Below are 18,709 nucleotides of genomic sequence, written 5' to 3'. Positions count from 1 at the left end.
CTATCTATCCTGGTGCTAAAGATAAAACCCTGTTTGGTTGAAGGTTTTCCTGGGTACTCATAGTATTTACAGAAGTAAAGAGCGCTAACAAAATGCTAAGGGACGCAAAGCTGAACAGAGAAGGGAGAGACAACTTCTGAAGGTGGATTTTCAGTTCTGCTTTCGGAAATAGTTTCTAAGGGGAGTGGAAGAGTGTCGTGGAGTCAGAAGAGTTGAGAGATAAAACTTAGAGGCCAGCACGGAAGTATGCCAGTGTGGAAGCCTCACGGGTCAAAGCAGATTGGACTGAGGATAGAAAGTTGTCGATGACCCTGAGGGCAGTCTGGGACCTCTGCTCCCTTCAGTAGATTTCCACATTTCTCTCTGACTGCATTCCAGTCTTTGAAGGTGTCTGGTTAAGCTCTCCAGTTCTTCACGTCTTTATCTAGGTCAAGAGGACTGCTGTACAAGGAAGGATATATCCATATTTCTGGGTTTTTTTTTTTGTTTGTTTTTTTGAGACATGGTTTCTCTGTAGCTTTGGTGCCTGTCCTGGAACTAGCTCTTGTAGACCAGGCTGGCCTCGAACTCACAGAGATCTTAAACAATCTACTTATATGAAGAAGTTACAATGTACTACACTTTTTTTGTTTAGTTGAGTAGGAGCTTAAATAGCCCAGACTAACCTCTAACTCACTATGAATTTCCTTTTTAATTTTGTTTTGGTTGATATGTGTGTGTGTGTGTGTGTGTGTGTGTGTGTGTGTGTGTGTGTGTGATTCTGTAGACCAGGCTGGCCTCAAACTCTCAGAGATGTACAAAGTTTGGAAACTTTCTGCTGCCATGGGAAGAGTGGCAGGACAATCCAGTTCTTCAAAGCCTGTTTGTCCCCTAAAAGGAACTGTTTTGGCTTATGCCAAAATGCCTTATGTTCTTTTGGTGGGAGAGACAAAAAATTCCATCAATGGTATTGTTTTAATATATCTTGCCCCACGTTGGGTGCCACCTGTAGGAGCCCACTCCTACAAAGCCAGCTAGGGTTTCTGGATTGGGGGCCATCAAGGCTGAGGAAACGTCAGATGAAAGGAACAGAGACAGAAAATACAGGATAGAATCGGGAGGGCTGTTTGACTGTTTCTGCATGACCAGACAGGCCTCTCGATTCTATCCTAGCTGACTTTGTAGGAGCAGGCTCCCACGGAGATCTACCTGTCTCTGACTCCCAAGTGCTGGGATCAAAGATGTAAACCACTATACCTGGCTTTTTAAAAATTTTTTTACTATGAATTTTCTAATTCTCCTGAGTCCACCTGGGAATAAGGCAGGTGCTACCATACAAAGTTTCTGTGCTATGCTGGGGATAAAATCCATGGATTCCCACATGCCAGGCAAGCATTCTAGCAATTTAGCCACATTCCCCAGTCACCTCTTTCAAACCTATGGCTGTAGACTACTCAACGAGTGCCTAACAGGATTAAGAACCTCAGCTTCAACCAGGCAGTGATGGCGCACGCCTTTAATCCCAGCATTTGGGAAGCAAGACAAGCCTGTTACTGTGAGTTCAAGGCCAGCCTGGTCTACAGAGTGAGTCCAGGACAGGATCCAAAGCTACAGAGAAACCCTGTCTCAGGGAGAGAAAAAAAAGAACCTCAGCTGTGGAAAGATACATTTTAATATCAGTTGATCTACATTTCTAACAGCCAGAGTATTCAGTTTGCTAGATTTGCTAGAAATTTAGGTTATAAGAGAAAGGTGGGAGGTCAGATAATCATGTGTTTCTGTCTCAGAAAAAAGAAGGCGGAAAGGTATCCTCACAAGCTGTGCTCCTCCTTTCATGGCCTGTCACTACAGCCTTCTGCTGTCTGCTCTGTGGGAGAGCAACCGTGCTGCTCACAGGAGCCAGGCAGCTGACTGCTCTGAAGCCGGAAGTACAGACAGTTGTGAGCCGCCCGAGAGGGGGCAAGCAGTCTGACTCTGGTCCTCTGCAAGAGCAGTAGATTCTGAACTGCAGACTCATCCTCCAGTCCCATAACTAGAGTTTTGAGCACTGTGTAACCCTGGCTCCTCCTGGAACTTGTAGACCAGGCTGGCCTTGAACTCAGAGCTCCACCTGCCTCTGCCTCCCTAGTGCTGGGATTAAAGGTGTGTGCCACCACTGCCTGGTTAAAAAAAATAATGGGTATTATTGCCTGCCTTAGGCCTACAACATCCAATCTGGTCATTAGGATGTAGCACAATAACACAATTTTTACAGAACACCAAAGAAATTGGATTTTGTTTTTCTTTGTTTGTTTCTTTTCTTTTTCTTTTTTCTTTTTTTTTTTTTTTTGAGACATGATCTCTCTGTGTAGTCCTGGATTTCTCTAAGTAGACCAGGTTGGCCTTGAACTTTATAGAGTACTGGGATCAAAGGCGCACCACCATGCCTGGGGGTCGTTTTGATTACTGTTTTTCAGTCAGTACAAGACTTATAGAAAGACAGTAGTATTTTCTACCAAGGAAGCCTGACAGATGTAGATTTGGGCTTAGTACATGAAAGAATACTATTGATGTTGGAAAAGATGTGACAGCCATGTATATATCAAGCAGAAGCATTGAATTCTTTGAAATATCAAAGAAATATCATTTATCAAGTTGAGCAAAAAGGGACATTGTCTCTAAATCTTTCTACTTTGAAGAATATTGCTGTATTTATATTCTTATTTTTTGTTATAACCCTTCCCTTTACCTAGTGGTTGCTTTCTGTCTTCCTCATGGAAATATAAGCTTCTTCAAAGCTGACTTTGCTCATCCTTGTATTCATAGCACACCAAACTTTCTTAGTATTTAACTGGCACCCAGTATATATTTGCTGAGCCTTTGTATAAAATTAAATAATATATTTGTATAAATAGCTGTACAAGTTTTTTTCTAAATAGAAAATCATTGATTTCTTAAGAGTTTTAAGACAACAAAAATACATGCCTCTGAGAAATTTGCTTGGTTGAGGCTATGTTAAAGTTTGAGTCCAGGGTATAGATCATGGGGGAGGGCATGTTTAGCTTGCTTGAGGGCCTGGGTTCAATCTCCTGCACTGTAAAAAAAATAGAATAAAATTTTAAGTATGTTGGCCGTATACAGCCATCAAAGATGCTGGTGCGGAAGGGTGGCTCTGTAGCACTTAGCTCTGAGAACACAGGCTCCAGAGCCAGACAATAGGCCCTTGGGTTATCTAGGAGATCCCTTCTTTTACCTCCTGTAGTCAGTGATGCTGTAATTAGGCCTGCATATTACCTCTGAACATAGCCCTACAAGGCCCTTTATTTGCAGCTTATGGGAATTAGATCATGCACAGGAAGTGAGCTCCTTAGTTATCAGGCTCCACAGAGGAGTCAGGAGGCATGAGGAGTGGGAAATTAGAGTTCATCTAGAGGGACAGGGTTTGCTGGAAAAACAGATTTTTCACTCTGCACAGGGCCTCTACAAGCTTTCATCTCTCAGAAATAGCTTTGATTTGTACCCACAGCGCTCTTTTCCAGTTTCTCTGTTCTTTAAATAAAGCTGCTAAAACTAACAGGGAGAGTTTATATATGCATATACAGTGTGTGTGTGTGTGTGTGTGTGTGTGCGTGTGTGTGTGCATGTGCGTGTGTACCTCTGTGTGATATGTAGCCCTAGCTGGCCTGGAATTTACTATATATTCAAGACTATACTGTACTATGTATACTATATAAATATCTCTGTCTCCTAAGTACTAGGGTTACAGGCATTTGCCACCATGTCCAGCTTCAAATTATTGTAATTTTTTAAAAATACTGAAGTAATTATTACATTTACTTTTTGTGCATTATATGTCTGTGTACATGCTCATGGGTATATGTGTACATGTCTGTGCATACACATACAGAGGCCAGAGATCAGTGTTGGTTGTCTTCCAGAGAGATAGGGTTTTCACTAAGCTGGGGCTCATCGAGTTGGGTAGACTGACTGGTCAGTGAGCCCCAGGATCCTCCTGTCTCTGCCTCCTAGCTCAGTGTTAGAAGCACCATACGCTACACCCAGCTTTTTTGTTTTGTTTTGTTTTTTTGAGACAGGGTTTCCCTGTGTAACAGTCCTAGCTGTCCTGGAACTAGCTCTTGTAGACCAGGCTGGCCTCGAACTCACAGGGATTCACCGGCCTCTGCCTCCCAAGTGCTGGGATTAAAGGCGTGCACCACCACTGCCTGGCCTCAGCTTTTTATGTGGGTGCTTGTGTTCTCACAGCCACTGCTTTACTGACTGAGTCATCTCCACAACCCCCCCTCTCTCTCTCTCTCTCTCTCTCTCTCTCTCCCTTAAAGATGATTACTATGTAGCCTAGGTTAACCTGGAACTTGCAGTGTACACCAGGCTGGCCTAAAACTTGTAGTGATCTTCCTGGTTCTGCTGATTCTGCCTTGGTGGTGCTGGGATTATAGACACGAGCCATAACGCCCCCTCTTGCCTGCCTCTACCTCCTGAGTGCTGGGATTAAAGGCATGTGCCACCATTGCCTGGCAATTAAGATAGAGTTTCTTACTATAGCTCTGGCTGGCCTCACACTCACAGCAGTCCCTTGCCTTGGTCTTCTGAATGTTGGGATTTTTGGATGTGAGCTACCATAAGCATATCTTTTGAGCATTTCTTGACTTGGAGAGAATAGAGCTGCCGTATAGCGTCATAGTGGAAATGATGAGCCACAGTGAACTGTTTTGTTTCTACTCCAGATTTTGTTCGATTTTCCTTCTCTCTCGACTCTGAGGACTTAGTCCAGCACAGGCCCTACTGCTGAGTTCAAGGCTCTGTCCTTCAGACTGGTTTTTAGTTTTCCTATTTGATAATAGTTACTGTTAATCAGCCTTCAGCCTCAGGACAGTTACTGTACAGATCACAGTAGACTCATCAGGAGACACAGAGGCAACCAGAAGCTAGGAGGGAAAGGGGTCAGGAAATGGGTGAATTCCCGACTTTGGGCTGTTTTTCAGTCTGTGAGTGAGAGAAGGTGCTGGAATTCACATCTTGCTGCTTTCAGCCAACATGGTTCTATTGCCAGGTTCAGCGTAGCCGTGGACACTAGAGCTGTGCACCTTAGGAGAGAGTTCTGTGTAGGATAAGCTCTAGCTCTGTGGAAGGTGGTGTTGAGTTCCTGTTGCTCTGGCTGCTCGTGCTTTGTCTCATCATGTTCTTGTGTCTAGGTGTATGTAGTGGCAAACGAGCCTCTCCCAGTATTGCTGGACGCCTTGCTTCCGCTCCTCAGGGTGATCTTTTCTCTCTACTGTTTTACCAGTCAGAGTGTGTCTCACATAAGGTAAGCAAACAGAATTTATTTGCTTATAATTAGAATCCCATTTGTTTATAAACAGTGAAGTTTAAATTAGGGTGCTATTTTCTTTCAAAGGTAGGAAGATGCTTGGGGATTCTCTCACTCATTTTACACAGAAAAGAACAAAGATTTTTACAGGTTGAGGGGAATTGGATGTAGTTTTGGGGGTGATTTTCTGTAGTCTGTTCTATACAGCAGAAGTGAAAGGTGTTTCCATGGGTAAACATGCCATTGTTTGAGCAGTAAGAAATGCTGTATTTACTGTTTCTGGGAAGGAGGAATTAGGTGATGGATTATAATTTCCTGGTGGAGTGCTGATGAACAAGCCTGAAAAGTCTGCATGTGAATTTAGTATATCATAGTTTAGCCTGAATTTGGCATTAAAGATGCAGAGTTTTCATTCTAAAAGGAAGGGGCTTCTCAGTCTTCTAGAAAACACTTTTCTGTGTTACTTTAAAACTGATTCATGCCCGGCAGTGGTGACGCACGCCTTTAATCCCAGTACTTGGGAGGCAGAGGCAGGAGGGTCTCTGAGTTTGAGGTCAGCCTGGTCTATAAGAGCTAGCTCCAGGACAGGCTCCAAAGCTACACAGAAATCCTGTCTTGAAAACCAAAATCAAAACCAAACAAACAAACAAAACTGATTCATTTAGGGGCTGGGGAGATGACTCTGGTGTAGGAGCCATGACTAATGTAGAAGACTCTGCTTCGATTCGCAGGACCCACATGGCAACTAACAACTGTAACTCCAATTCCTGGCGATCTGACGCTGTCTTTTGGCCTCCACTGAGCACTGCATGAACATAGTGTACAGACATACATGCAGGCAAAACATTCATACACATAAGATTAAAGAAACAAGTTAATTTTTTTTTAAAGATTTTTATTTATTTATTATGTATACAACATTCTGCCTCCATGTATGCCCGCATGCCAGAAGAGGATACCAGATCTCAGTACAGATGGTTGTGAGCCACCATGTGGTTGCTGGGAATTGAACTCATGACCTCTGGAAGAGCAGCCAGTGCTTTTAACCACTGAGCCATCTCTCCAGCCCCAAGAAACAAGTTAATTTTAAAAAAGATTTATTTTGTATTACCTGTTTTCAGTTATTTGTGGCATTTCTCTCACATGGTAAGAGTTTATAGTTACATCCTTCCTGAAGTCTACAGAATTTTGATTTGGGGCAGGCTGAGAATATACCTCAGTGGTAAAACACATGCCTGAAATGTATGAGACCCTTGGATTTGACCATTAGTACTACAGAGAAAAAGAAAAGCAGACAAAACCTTGCAGGCTATCTGATATGCAACAGTAGCACTTTTTTCTGGGTCCCTTGAACAGATGTACCTGGAGTCCCTAGCACAGTTCTGGCAAAGAGTAAGCTCAATAACTCATAGCAATCATTAGCATGTTTGCTAATAGTGAAGAAAGGTACTCACCCTGTATTTATGATTAAAGGCATGTGTAACCATGCCCAGCCTAAAAGTAAAAATCTAAAAAAAAAAAAAAAACCTCTAGCACTGTTGCAATCTCATCAAAGACTGACAAGGAGGGTGCCTGTATCAGTTCTAGCCCTTTGTACTTAGATATGCTATTTCTTGTTGATACTCGATGAGAATAATTTTTTTTATAGTGCATGCTTTCATTCATAGTGTCTTAGCACAAGTAGAACACACTTGAAGTAAAAAAATAATAATAACGCGATGCTTGTGTGGCAACCAGAGCTGCTTCCAGAGCCAAGGGTTAGGCTGTCCCTGGGTGACTTCCAGGGCATTTGTACTCCGAAATTTGAAGGACCCACACTTCTCTCCTGCGTGTCAGCAGCCGGTGACAGGGCAGCATGTGGGAACCCGACAGTCTTTCTTTCTTTTTCCGAATAGCTTGTTAGCTGCATGGAGTACGATGACAGGCTTATTCATTCATAACTGCTTTTTCTGCCAGGTCGCTTTGCCAAGAGATCTTGTCATGGATTCTGGTGAAGCTGGAAAGGAAGAAGGCAATTGCCAGCCTGAAAGGATTCTCGGGGTTGGACAAAGCTGTGCCCTCCCTCCATCCTCAGTGTCAGTTTAGAGCTGCCATGCATGGTGGCGTTGTGATTACCGTCCAAGAGACCTTTAGGTGAGCTCACCCACCCACTCTCTGATGTCAGGCCTGATAGAATTTTATATAGTACATTGTTCTGTGAGGCAACCACTAAGGGGCGCTGCTGGAAAGGAAACCAGAAACAGGCAGCCAAGGCATTTGCTATTTATGATCGTTAAAGAAACCAGAGCCTTAAGTGACCCCCTGAGTGTTATTCCAAGGTGCCAGCTAATAGTAGGTGAGGTTTTACTGGGGCCTCACAGCTCCACATCACAGCAAGCCCAGTTACGGCTCACTGTTTGCCATTGAGCCAGAGCAAAGGGCAGCTCACGTATCCCCGTAACACCAGAGCAATCTAGTTCTGTTTCTGACTCAAAAAGCAATATGGATTTGCATGCCTTTAGTGACCTTTTTTTAAGTTAAAAATTATTTATTCATTTATTTTTTATGTATGGTGTTTTGTCTGTATGCATGTTTACATACATGCCTTGTGCAGCATGTTTTCTCAACCTAAGCTTCTGTTGGCTGTAGATATGTAGTATGTCACTGGCCCAGCTGCTCCCTTTTGGTCACATGCAAAGTGTAGCTCTTTGTAGAAGTGCTTAAATTTAACTTTATATTCATGATTAACTTGGTGAAAATGTAAAACATACACTGAATATGATAGACAAGGAAAACAGAAAAAACATAATATTAAAGTAGAATTATCAGACTGATGGAAGCTTCCTGAGAGCCATTGAATATTAGCAGACCTATTAACTGAGCCCATTGAATATGAGTTTAAAAGTATTTGGCATGGCCGGGCGGTGGTGGCGCACACCTTTAATCCCAGCACTCGGGAGGCAGAGGCAGGCGGATCTCTGTGTGTTCGAGGCCAGCCTGGTCTACAAGAGCTAGTTCCAGGACAGGCTCTAAAAAAGCTGCAGAGAAACCCTGTCTCGAAAAACCAAAAAAAGAAAAAAAAAGTATTTGGCATGTTTAATTAGTACACGTATATATGAAAACCCAGTTCTCATTGAAACTATTATTTTACTTCCTGATGAGAATATAGTTAGTAACCAGTGATTAAATGAATCTCTGATTAAATGAATCTCTGTCTACTGCCAGAAGCAACCATTCCTTAAAATCTGCTCCAGTTAGGGGGTACAGCCCTTTTGGCATTGTAGCACACACCAAAAAAAAAAAAAAAAAAAAAAAAAAAAAAAAAGGTTGCATGAACACCTGGGTTTAAAAAAGAAAAATGCCCATTGACACTTAAAACAATTTCCAAGAGATTGAAAACTGCGTTTGTATGTGTGTGTGTTGGCAGGGCAGGGCAGTGCAGGGCAGGCAACTTGATCTGTTTCACTGCTTCCCTTTCTCTCTGCCATTAGCCTAGCAGAACTTTCCAATAAGAAGTTGGGGGTGGTGGTGGTGGTGGTGGCGCACACCTTTAATCCCAGCACTCGGGAGGCAGAGGTAGGGGGATCTCTGTGAGTTTGAGGCCAGCCTGGTCTACAGAGTTAGTTCTAGGTCTGGACTACATAATGAGACTGTTTCTGTTTTTTGTTTGTTGTCTTGTTTTCCAAGACAGGGTTTCTCTGTAGCTTTGGAGCCTGTCCTGGAGCTTACTCAGTAGACCAGGCTGGCCTCTAACTCACAGAGATCTGCCTGCCTCTGTCTCCCGAGTGCTAGAATTAATGGCTGAGACCCTGTTTCAAAATAAACAGCTGGGCATGCTGGTGCACACCTTTAATCCCAGCACTTGGGAGGCAGAGGCAGGCAAATTTCTGTGAGTTCAAGGCCAACTTTGTCTACAGAAAGAGTTCCAGGACAGGTAGGACTGTTACACAGAGAAACCCTGTCTCACAAACAAACAAACAAACAAACAAAAACCCCAAAAGATAAACAGACAAAAAAAACCCCAACTCTATATGAGCACTTATATATGACTTTGGAACTAGATTTTTACTTTGTTTGTTTGTTTGTCTTAATTTATTTATTTTTATGTATATGAGAGTTCTACCTATGTGTACATTTTTATGTCAAAAGATCCTCAGATCCCACTAGAGAATAGTGGTGAGGCACCGTGTGGTGCTGGGGATTGAACTCACTGGAAGAGCAGTCAGTGCTCTTAACTGCTGAGCCATCTCTCCAGCCCCTGTTTGTTTTTGAGATAGGCTTTTTCTGTGTAGCCCTGGCTGTCCTGAAACTGACTTTGTGGACCAGGCTGGTCTTGAACTCACAGAGAACCACTTGCTTCTGCCTCCTGACTGCCAGGATTAAAGGCGTGCACCACCACCACTGGGTTTATACTTTTTATTGTTGTGTTCAGTCACTAGTCAATAGCTTAGACTAGTCTTGAACTTACTATGTAGCCCAGGCTGGCCTCAAACTTGAAACAATCATCCTGTATCATCCCAAGTGTTGAGATTATAGGGATGAGCCATCACACCAGCTTGCTTTCTTTCTTTCTTCCTTCCTTCCTTTCTTTCTTTCTTTCTTTCTTTCTTTCTTTCTTTCTTTCTTTCTTTCTTTCTTTCTTTCTAGACACACGTGACATTTTTGTTTTAAATTTTCAATGTTCATCCTGAAAGCCACTTCCTCTAGGAAGTGATACTAAGGTACTACAAAGTGTTGTACCTCTGCTTCTAATTAATAAATACTTTGCATTCTTCAGCATGGAGATACAGGAAAATATTTTCAGGGTGTACCTGACGATGATCTACATGGAAATAGTGCTGTTTTACAAGGTTGCTGTGAGGTTCCAGGCCTCTGAAGACTCAGTAGGTAGAGCACTTGTGCTCAGGCCTGAACCTGAGTTGATTCCTGGATCCCATAAGTTGTCAGGAAAGAACTGATTTCTGGAAATTGTCCTCTCACTTCCACATGCAACTTTATGCCAAGGCACATTTGCCTCTGTAGTCACACATGTGCCTCTGTAGTCACACATGTGCCCTTGTAGTCACACATGTGCCTCGGTAGTCACACATGTGCCCTTGTAGTCACATATGTGCCTCGGTAGTCACACATGTGCTTCGGTAGTCACACATGTGCCTCTGTAGTCACACATGTGCCTCGGTAGTCACACATGTGTCCCTGTAGTCAGTCACACATGTGCCCCTGTAGTCAGTCACACATGTGCCCCTGTAGTCAGTCACATATGTGCCCCATTAATCACACATGTGCCTCTATAGCCACACATGTACCCCTGTAGTCACACATGTGCCTCTGTACTCACATGTACCCCTGTAGTCAGTCACGCATGTGCCCCGGTAGTCAGTCACATATGTGCCCCTGTAATCACATATGTGCCCTGGTAGAGACACATATACCCCGGTAGTCACACATGTGCCCCTGTACACACAAAAGAAAACAGACCTTTTAGAAAGAAAATGATGTTGGTTTCAAAAGAAAATGCTATGTTTGGTGACACTGATGTGAACACTCTTACCCGGTGTTGCAGCAGTGATGAAGATGAAGCCCTGTACCAGAAGGTGTCTTCGGAGCAGAGCCAGATTGAACATCTTGGGGACTTGCTGTCCCACTGCCAGCAGTGTGGTTTGGCAGGAGACTTCTTCATCTTTTGTTTGAAGGTAGGAGCTCACAGTCACATCTCTTCTTCATTCTGGGACAGCTGCAGGAAAGCCTTTGACTTTTTAAGGCATTCATAATTTTAGGTCCTAAAATTTAGCTTCCAGTTTATGACAAGTGAACAGAAGACAAAGAGTAATTCAGTTCCTGGTAGCTTTGGAGTTGTCAAGAGAAGGACACATCAGTGGGACCGATGTGCTCTGTCTCCTTCGCTGGGTAGTTTGCCCTGAGATGTTAGACATGAACAAAGCAGCCTTGTTGATCTAGGAAAGAGTTAAGCTTTGCTCCGTGTTGACAGTAAGAACCCTTTTGAAGTTAATAGCAGGTTTTAGAGCCGCAGAGTAATCCCCTTATCCTTTCTGACTGTTGTGCTGTCAGGTATTGGAAAGGAGACAGCCGCTCTGCCTCCCTCATTTCACTCTGTAGCCACTTGAAACCTTTTCCGTTTCTTGCCGAGTGCCTGTTGTGTTTCCTTTGGCCCTAATCTCTAGATGTACCCCATAACATTAGCCCTGCCTGATGTCTGCTGAGACCTCCAGCTTTGTTTTTCCCACTTTCTCAAGCTGTCTGGGAATGCAAAGCTGACGTTTCTAGAACCTGCAATTGGGCTGTTTCTTTTCTGTGCTCTCTCACCTCCATGTTCACGCTCCCCTTCATCTCAGCCACATGCTCTACTTTTCTAAGCAGAGGTTCTCTTATTTGTGTGCTTTGTTTCCAGCTGTCCTTTGGTTAAGAGCACTGGCTGCTCTTCCAGAGGACCTGGGTTCAATTCCCAGCACCCACAGGGTGACCTACAGCCTTCTGGAATCCAGTGCCTTCTTACCTCTGTAGGTACCAGACACACACACAAAGTGTACATTCACACATTCAGTCAAAACACTCTTACACATAAAAGAAAAATAAATGATTTTTTTTGTAATGGTCCAAAGCAGCCAGGTGTGGTCATACATGTCTGTAATAGCAGCAGTCTGGAATCAGAGACAGGAAGAGGATTTTGAATTTCAGGCCAGCACAGGTTACATAATAAGACTGTTTTCAAAAACAAAACAAAACAAAATACTATCACCACTACCAAATCAAAGTACTTTATTCTAAACCCCAGTTTGATATTTTGTTTGTTTTTTCAAGGGTCTCATGTAGCCCAGGCTGGCCTCAAACTATCTAGCCAATGATGATCTTGAACTTCTGATCTTCTTGTCTCTACTTCCTGAGTGCTAGGATTACAGGCCTGTTTTATACAGGTCTAGGAATGAAACCTAGGGATTTGTGCATGCTAGGCAAGTATTCTGCCAGCTAAACTATTTCCAGCTAACACAAGCCTCTTAAACTGTAGGTCATGACCCCAGGTGAGGTCACATAAGTGAATGTGGGGTGGGGTGGGTCACAAAACATTTGTCAACACTAAAAGGTTCTTGACCACAAAATAACCAAAACTTAATTCAAAATCGGGTGGGGAATGAGCTTAGGGCATTTCTGACAGCTCCTGTGCCACACAGTGTCACTGAGGCCGTGGTTCTGAACACAGTGCAGGCCATCATGCCACGACTCAGTGCCAGCAAGCACAGCCTGGGACAGTGCTGCTCAGATTTGAGGTCGTGGTGTATTATCAATTACAGCGCTTTCTGCTTTATAGAAACAATGGTTTAACTGTGGAAAACAAAGACTTTTAATTTTTTTCCAATGCCCATTCCTCAGCAGGTAAATATTAAATTAGTTTCTCTTTTAATTTCATTGTGTTAGTTTTATTTTAAAAATTGTTGATTGTCGGGTGGTGGCGGCACATGCCTTTAATCCCAGGAACTCTGTGAGTTCGAGGCCAGTGTGGTCTACAGAGCAAGTTCCAGGACAGTCTCCATAGCTACAAAGAAACCTAAGAACCTAAAAAAGAAAATAATAGTAATAAGAAATTGTTGGTTGAGGGGCTGGAGAGAGCCTCAGGGGCTCAGAGTGCTTGCTACTCTTCCAGAGGGCTTCAGTTTGGATCTTAGCACCCATGTCAGGCCTCTCCCACTGCTCAGTGCTACAAGATCTAATGCCACCTTTGGTAGGTATCTGCACTAACATGAACAAACCCATATACAGACACATACATAATAATTTTTTTTTAATTGCTGACTGGGCTGCTATACTTGATCTTTCATTAAAAAAAATCATTAAATGAATTTTGGCCTTGGATTAGGTCAGAATTTTAAATAAATTCTGAAATGACCCTCAACTGATTTTTCCAATTTTGTATTATATATTTAAGCAAACTTGAGTTTGCTGTATTGATGTTTATAAAATCAAAATGTCAATCTACTCTGAGAAACATTGACGATTCTGTGCATCTTGCCATATCAAATATTTAAGATTGAATTCTTATGTAAAATTAATCAAGCAAACCCATCTTATTAGTATGAAAATTAGTTCATCTTTAATAAATGATAAAAACAGATGTATGACAAAGAATTGTTTTAAAGTAAATTTCTAAATTTCTTTATAATTTGTTACCACTGTATGCTTGACTAGTATACATATTCTACACACCACCACACATGGAGTCGTAGTAAATCCCTCAGGGAAAGAGGCTGTGAGTGGAAATGTTTTAGAAACCCTGCTTGGAACCAGGGAACCTTCACCTTGGCAAAACTGACACTTGGTCTAGATAAATGTGTTATTTGGTGTGGTTGTCTTGTTCTTTGTAGGATTCTTAGCAGTATCTGTGACCTCTATCCACTAAATGCCTGCATTAACCCCTAATTATGACAACCAAAAGTGTCCTGCAGACATTTCAAAATGTCCCCCAGGGAGGGAAATTACCCGGGTGCAGTTGAACACTGTTCCTCTCAGCTGTCAGCTACTCCAGCAAGCACTAATTGTTAAGGAACTTAAGGTTTTCCCTTTCTATGGGAATTCACAGTGGAGAAGGACAGTTGAAAGCTTACCAAACCCACAGTAATGAATTCCTTGTGAACAGACGTTTATTTCTGGCTTATCTTAAAGGAAAGCCATCTAATGGTCTTTGAAAGGACTTTGGGCTAAGTTATATCATTTGAGGACTTAGTTCATGGAAGGCTAGTGATAGAAATCATGAAAATATTATAAAAATTTATCAAACAAGTTCTTTTTTTACACTTATTTATTTGTGTATGTTTTTGTATGTGTATGTATGTCGGCGTGTGTGAGTCACTGTGTGGAGGCCAGAGGACACGTTTCATGAATTGATTTTTTTCCTTAAACCAGTGCTCTGTATTTGTGTGTGTGTGTATGTGTGAAGTTTGTATACATGGTATCACAAAATGCATATTACTCTACAGCTTATGTTTTCTTTCTTTTCATTTTCTCAGTACTGGGATTTGAACCCAGTGCTTGTTCAAACTAGACGAGAACAACTCTGTCATGAAGTTCGACCCCTGGTTCTTTTTACTTTTTAATCTTGAGGCAGGTCTCACAGAGTTGTCCAGGGTGGTCTTGGACTCCTCTGTAGCCTTGATGGGCCTTAAGCCTGCAATCCTTTCCCCTCAGCCTCCCAAGTGGCGGAGACCAGAGGCATGTGTAACAAGTGCAGAATCCCTCCATATGTTTGCCAAGTCCTTAGTGCCAGTGGCTTTTCTGTCACTCTTTCTTTCGTCCCCTGCTTCTAGGAGTTGTCTCATCTGGTGGTGGAAAATGAAGCCGAGTTCAAACCCACGCCCTCCTGTTATACAAGCCTGCTGGAACTGGAGCAACACCAGGCTCTGCTTATAGAAGAGCAGGAGCGAAAGCTGCTGGTGCTGCAGTTGCTGGCAGTCCTGTGCGAGAGGATGTCTGAGCAGATATTCACGCACGTATCTCAGGTTAGTAGCTGCCACTTTCTGGGTCCAACCTGCTGTTATTTTGGTTTCTTTGCATTTTTTTCAAAAAATAAATGTTTAGCAAGGCATGGTGGTGCACACCTTTAATCCCAGCCCTCAGAGGCGGAGGCAGGTAAAACTCGAGGCCAGCATTGTCTACAGAGTGAGTTCCAGGCCAGCCAGGGCTAAGTGCTGAGACCCTGTCTCAAAAACAGTTGTTTAGATTGGACCTTGGTGGCACCCTTTCCATGTTTCTTGGAGTTCTGGCTAAACATAAAGGCTATTAATTAAAATTAAGCTCACACCTGTCCAGCTGAATCTGAGTCTTTCATACTATACCATGTGCTTGACAAGATCCTGATGTGAGTCTCACGTACACAAAACCTCTAGAACTGCTTTACATATTTGTTCTACTGTAGAGATAGTCAACTTTGAGTGCAAATAAATCACCTAGCCTTTATAAAATAGACTGCTACTTGGTTCCTTTCTAGAGGTTTTGATTTAATGTGCCCAAGTGGGAGCCTGAAAGTCTTTATTTTTTTAAGGTTTCACATGGGCCAGAGTTTGTGATGAGGGGCTGGAGTGATGGCTCGAAGCAGTGGTTCTCGACCTTCCTGATGCTGCAGCCCTGTAATGCACTTCCTTATACTGTGGTGACCCCCCAACCAAAGAATTACATTTGTTTCTACTTCATAACTCTAATTTTGCTACTGTTACTAATTGTAATGTAAATATCTGTGTTTTCTGATGGTCCTAGGTGACCCCTGTGGAAAGGTTGGTTGACCCTCCCCTCAAAGGGGTTGGGACCCACGTGTTGTGTTGAGAACCACTGGTTTAGAGGGTGAGAGCACTTACAGTACAAACATGAGAACGTGTATCTGGATAGCCATTACCCATGTAAAAAGCTGGGTATGATCATACATGTGCCTGTGACCCCAGCTCTGTTCAGGGAAGAGACCACCAGCATAGGTTCAGGCTCAGCAAGAGGCTCTATATCAAATGAATAGGGTAGAGAGGGAGAGAATAGGACACCTGACACCCTCCCCTGGACCCCTCATACACTTAGGCATGTGTACTTACACACATGTGTGCATATGCCACACACAAGTAGAGAATGGTTGGAATTCAAATTTGGAAAAAAAAGTGTTAGTCTTGGTGTGGTGGCACACACCTTTAACCCAGCACTCAGGAGGCAGAGGCTGGTGGCTCTCTGAGTTCAAGGTCAGCCTGGTCTACAGAGCAAGTTCAGCCAGGAACAGCCAGGACTGCACAGAGAAACTCTGTATTAAAAAAAAAAAACTAATTAAACAAACAAAAAATGTTAATAAGATCACTTTAAATTTTATACACCCTCAGATTCACAGTTCATCTCCACAGTATCCTGTGCAGTTTTAAGATATTCTCAGAACAATGGTTTCAGGGTAGTGTTCCTGTGTGGGCCAGTTCCTGAATGTTGACTTTGACATTTTTACTACCCTTTTTTAAAAATAGGACATCAAAGTAATAATGCATAGGCAATGCAGGGACCATATTTACCACTTAACGGGAATTAGCTGTGCCTGGCTGGGGAAGGGTCCTTTGTAGGATGGTGTGATTGTCACACTTAATCTGATTCTCCAGCTCTTTGTATGGTTGTCATTGTCATCTGCTGTCCGTGTTGCTAAGCAGCATTTCGCTGGAGCTCCTGCTGAGAACGTTAGCTGCTGCCTGTCATCTCTGACTGAGCTTGCCTGTTTAATGGGAATTGTGTTTCTGATTTCTGTCCAAGCCCTTCACTACTTAGTTCACTGACCCTGTGTTACTTGGCAGGGTGATTTGTTCCTCTTGTGTTTATCTGGTTTCTGAAGACTTCCTCTTCCAGGTCTGTTTCTGTCTTAGGGTGCTGGGTGGAAGGGGGAGTGGTCTAAAAGCTGATGGGACTGAGCTTCTGCACTAGCCTCCTTCATTCCTAAGTAAGGAGCGATAGTGTTGGACTGGTACAGCAGGTGAGGTGGCCTATTAACTCACCCTTCGCATGGGTTAGTTAAAATGTTCCAGAACAAAAAGTACCGCCAGGAAGTACCAAACTGTCCTTTGTAATTTCACTGCTAGTAAAAATATTAGATATTATTTTGAAGCACACACATGCCCACACTCACATGCATGCACACACAAAGAAAATATATTATAAATTGTTTAGTTGATATGATTAGGTTGCAGATTTTTTTATATAAGAAAAGCATATAAAAACCAAAGAGCTATCATAAAAGCCCTATACTCTTGAATTTCAGTTGGAAATCTTAGTGTAAATGCATGATTAATGTTTTCTTTTTAGATAATGGATATTTTTCTAGTGTCCACTCTCAGTGCCAGGAACAATGGCAGTCAGCAGCAGTAGTGCCCTAGCTCCAGAGTGGAGTCTATAAATACCGTTTTCTACTCAAAGTGTTCAGAGCTCTCTGGGATAAAGGTTGATTTGAGGTCTAGGGCGAAAATTGTACATTAGAAGCTTCAAGGCAGTTTCATGAGCCCAGGCACAAGGACGCTATCTGAATTTAATGGGGTCGTGTCAGTGGCAGCCAGGAGCCACCTTTAAAGGACTCTTGTTGCAACACACAGCACAACTACAGCATTCAGAGGAACAATGGCTTCAGTAGACAAATCAAAGACAGAAAATGATTTTTAAAACCTCCCAGGATTCTTTAGAGATTGTTAGGGCATTTGGTCTGTATTTTATAAATTGATAATCAAAGGGAATGGAGAAAGCATTTGTCTTGCCTTTCCTGTAGCAATTAGATTCCAGCTCAGTCAGATAAGCAACAAAGGGACGTTTTTCTCCTTAGGGAAATCACAGGGCCGGCGGTGTGGATTAGTCACTGGTAGACTGCTTGCCCGCAGGACAATCACAGCCAAAACTATTCAAAAAGAACTAGAGAATTACATTTTGCAAACCTTTATCAAATCATAGATTTAGGTAACGATCACCATTGTCTGCCAAAATGGTTTAAAAGGCTGTGGCTAGAAACTTTATGTCTTAGTCCCAGAATACCAGGGAAACTGTTTCCCCCATATTATAAAAATGTTCAAGTTTGAAATATTTTTCAGTAATTCTATTTATTTTTGTTTTTTAAGCACTTATTTTTATTTTTTAAGTGTGTGTGTGTGTGTACGCACGCGCTCGCCTGCGCGCGCGCGCACACACACACATTATGTGCTCATATGTACTTATGTATGTGCCTGAGCACAGGTGACTGCAGAAGACAGGAGTTAGTTTCCCTGGATCTGGAGTTACAGGCAGTTGTGAGTCAGCTGCCATGAACACTGGAAACCGATGTGGGGCCTGGAAGATGAGCGGGTGCTCTTCACCACTGAGCCATCTCTCCAGCCCCTTGGTGAGTTGTTGTTGTTTTGATTGATTGATTGATGATTGATTTATATTTTGTCTTTCTGAAACAGGGTTTCTCTGTATAGCCATGTCTGTCTTGGAACTAGCTCTGTAGATTAGGCTGGCCTCTAATTTATAGAGATTCACCTGCCTCTGCCTCCTAAGTGCTGGGATTAAAGGCGTTTGCCATCACCACTTGGTTTGGTTTCTGAGACGGTGTCTCACTATGTAGCCTTGGATGACCTGGAACTTTCTATGTAGACCAGGCTGGCCTAGGACTCACAAAGATCCTCCTGCCTCTGCCTCTCCATTGCTGGGATTACATTTGTGTACCAGCACACCTGACTTTGTGTGTGTGTGTATAAGACATTAATTATACATATTAATGGAAAATATTTATTTATTGAAAGAATTTTGTTGTGAATACCTTGTACCCACTTTCTTTATAGATGTTGGCATCAGAATTTTATTATACTTCATCACGTCTTTACTCATGATTTTATTCCTCTGCATCTCATTTTTCATGTACATTTCAGGGTTAATGCAGATAGCGGTGCATAGGGACTGTGCTAAATA

At 42.6% G+C, this 18,709-nt stretch overlaps 1 protein-coding gene across 4 annotated transcripts in view; it reads left to right on the top strand.

Annotated features, from left to right (window-relative positions):
• The window catches only part of Tango6 (transport and golgi organization 6 homolog), a 166,055-nt gene that overhangs the window by 28,938 nt on the left and 118,408 nt on the right, over window positions 1-18,709 (top strand). For 3 of the 4 annotated variants that reach the window (XM_038313299.1, XM_038313300.1, XM_038313296.1), the window contains 4 exons: window positions 5,172-5,284; window positions 7,244-7,420; window positions 10,830-10,959; window positions 14,581-14,772. In XM_038313299.1, coding sequence (XP_038169227.1) covers window positions 5,172-5,284; window positions 7,244-7,420; window positions 10,830-10,959; window positions 14,581-14,772 — 612 coding nt within the window. The remainder of the gene's footprint in view (window positions 1-5,171; window positions 5,285-7,243; window positions 7,421-10,829; window positions 10,960-14,580; window positions 14,773-18,709) is intronic. The other variant, XM_038313297.1, reaches the window with a different exon arrangement.

Source organism: Arvicola amphibius, chromosome 15 (genome assembly GCF_903992535.2).
Source record: "Arvicola amphibius chromosome 15, mArvAmp1.2, whole genome shotgun sequence".
Classification (NCBI taxonomy): Eukaryota; Metazoa; Chordata; class Mammalia; order Rodentia; family Cricetidae; genus Arvicola; species Arvicola amphibius.
Note: the sequence above shows the minus strand (reverse complement) of the source record. Positions and strands in the feature narration are given on the sequence as shown.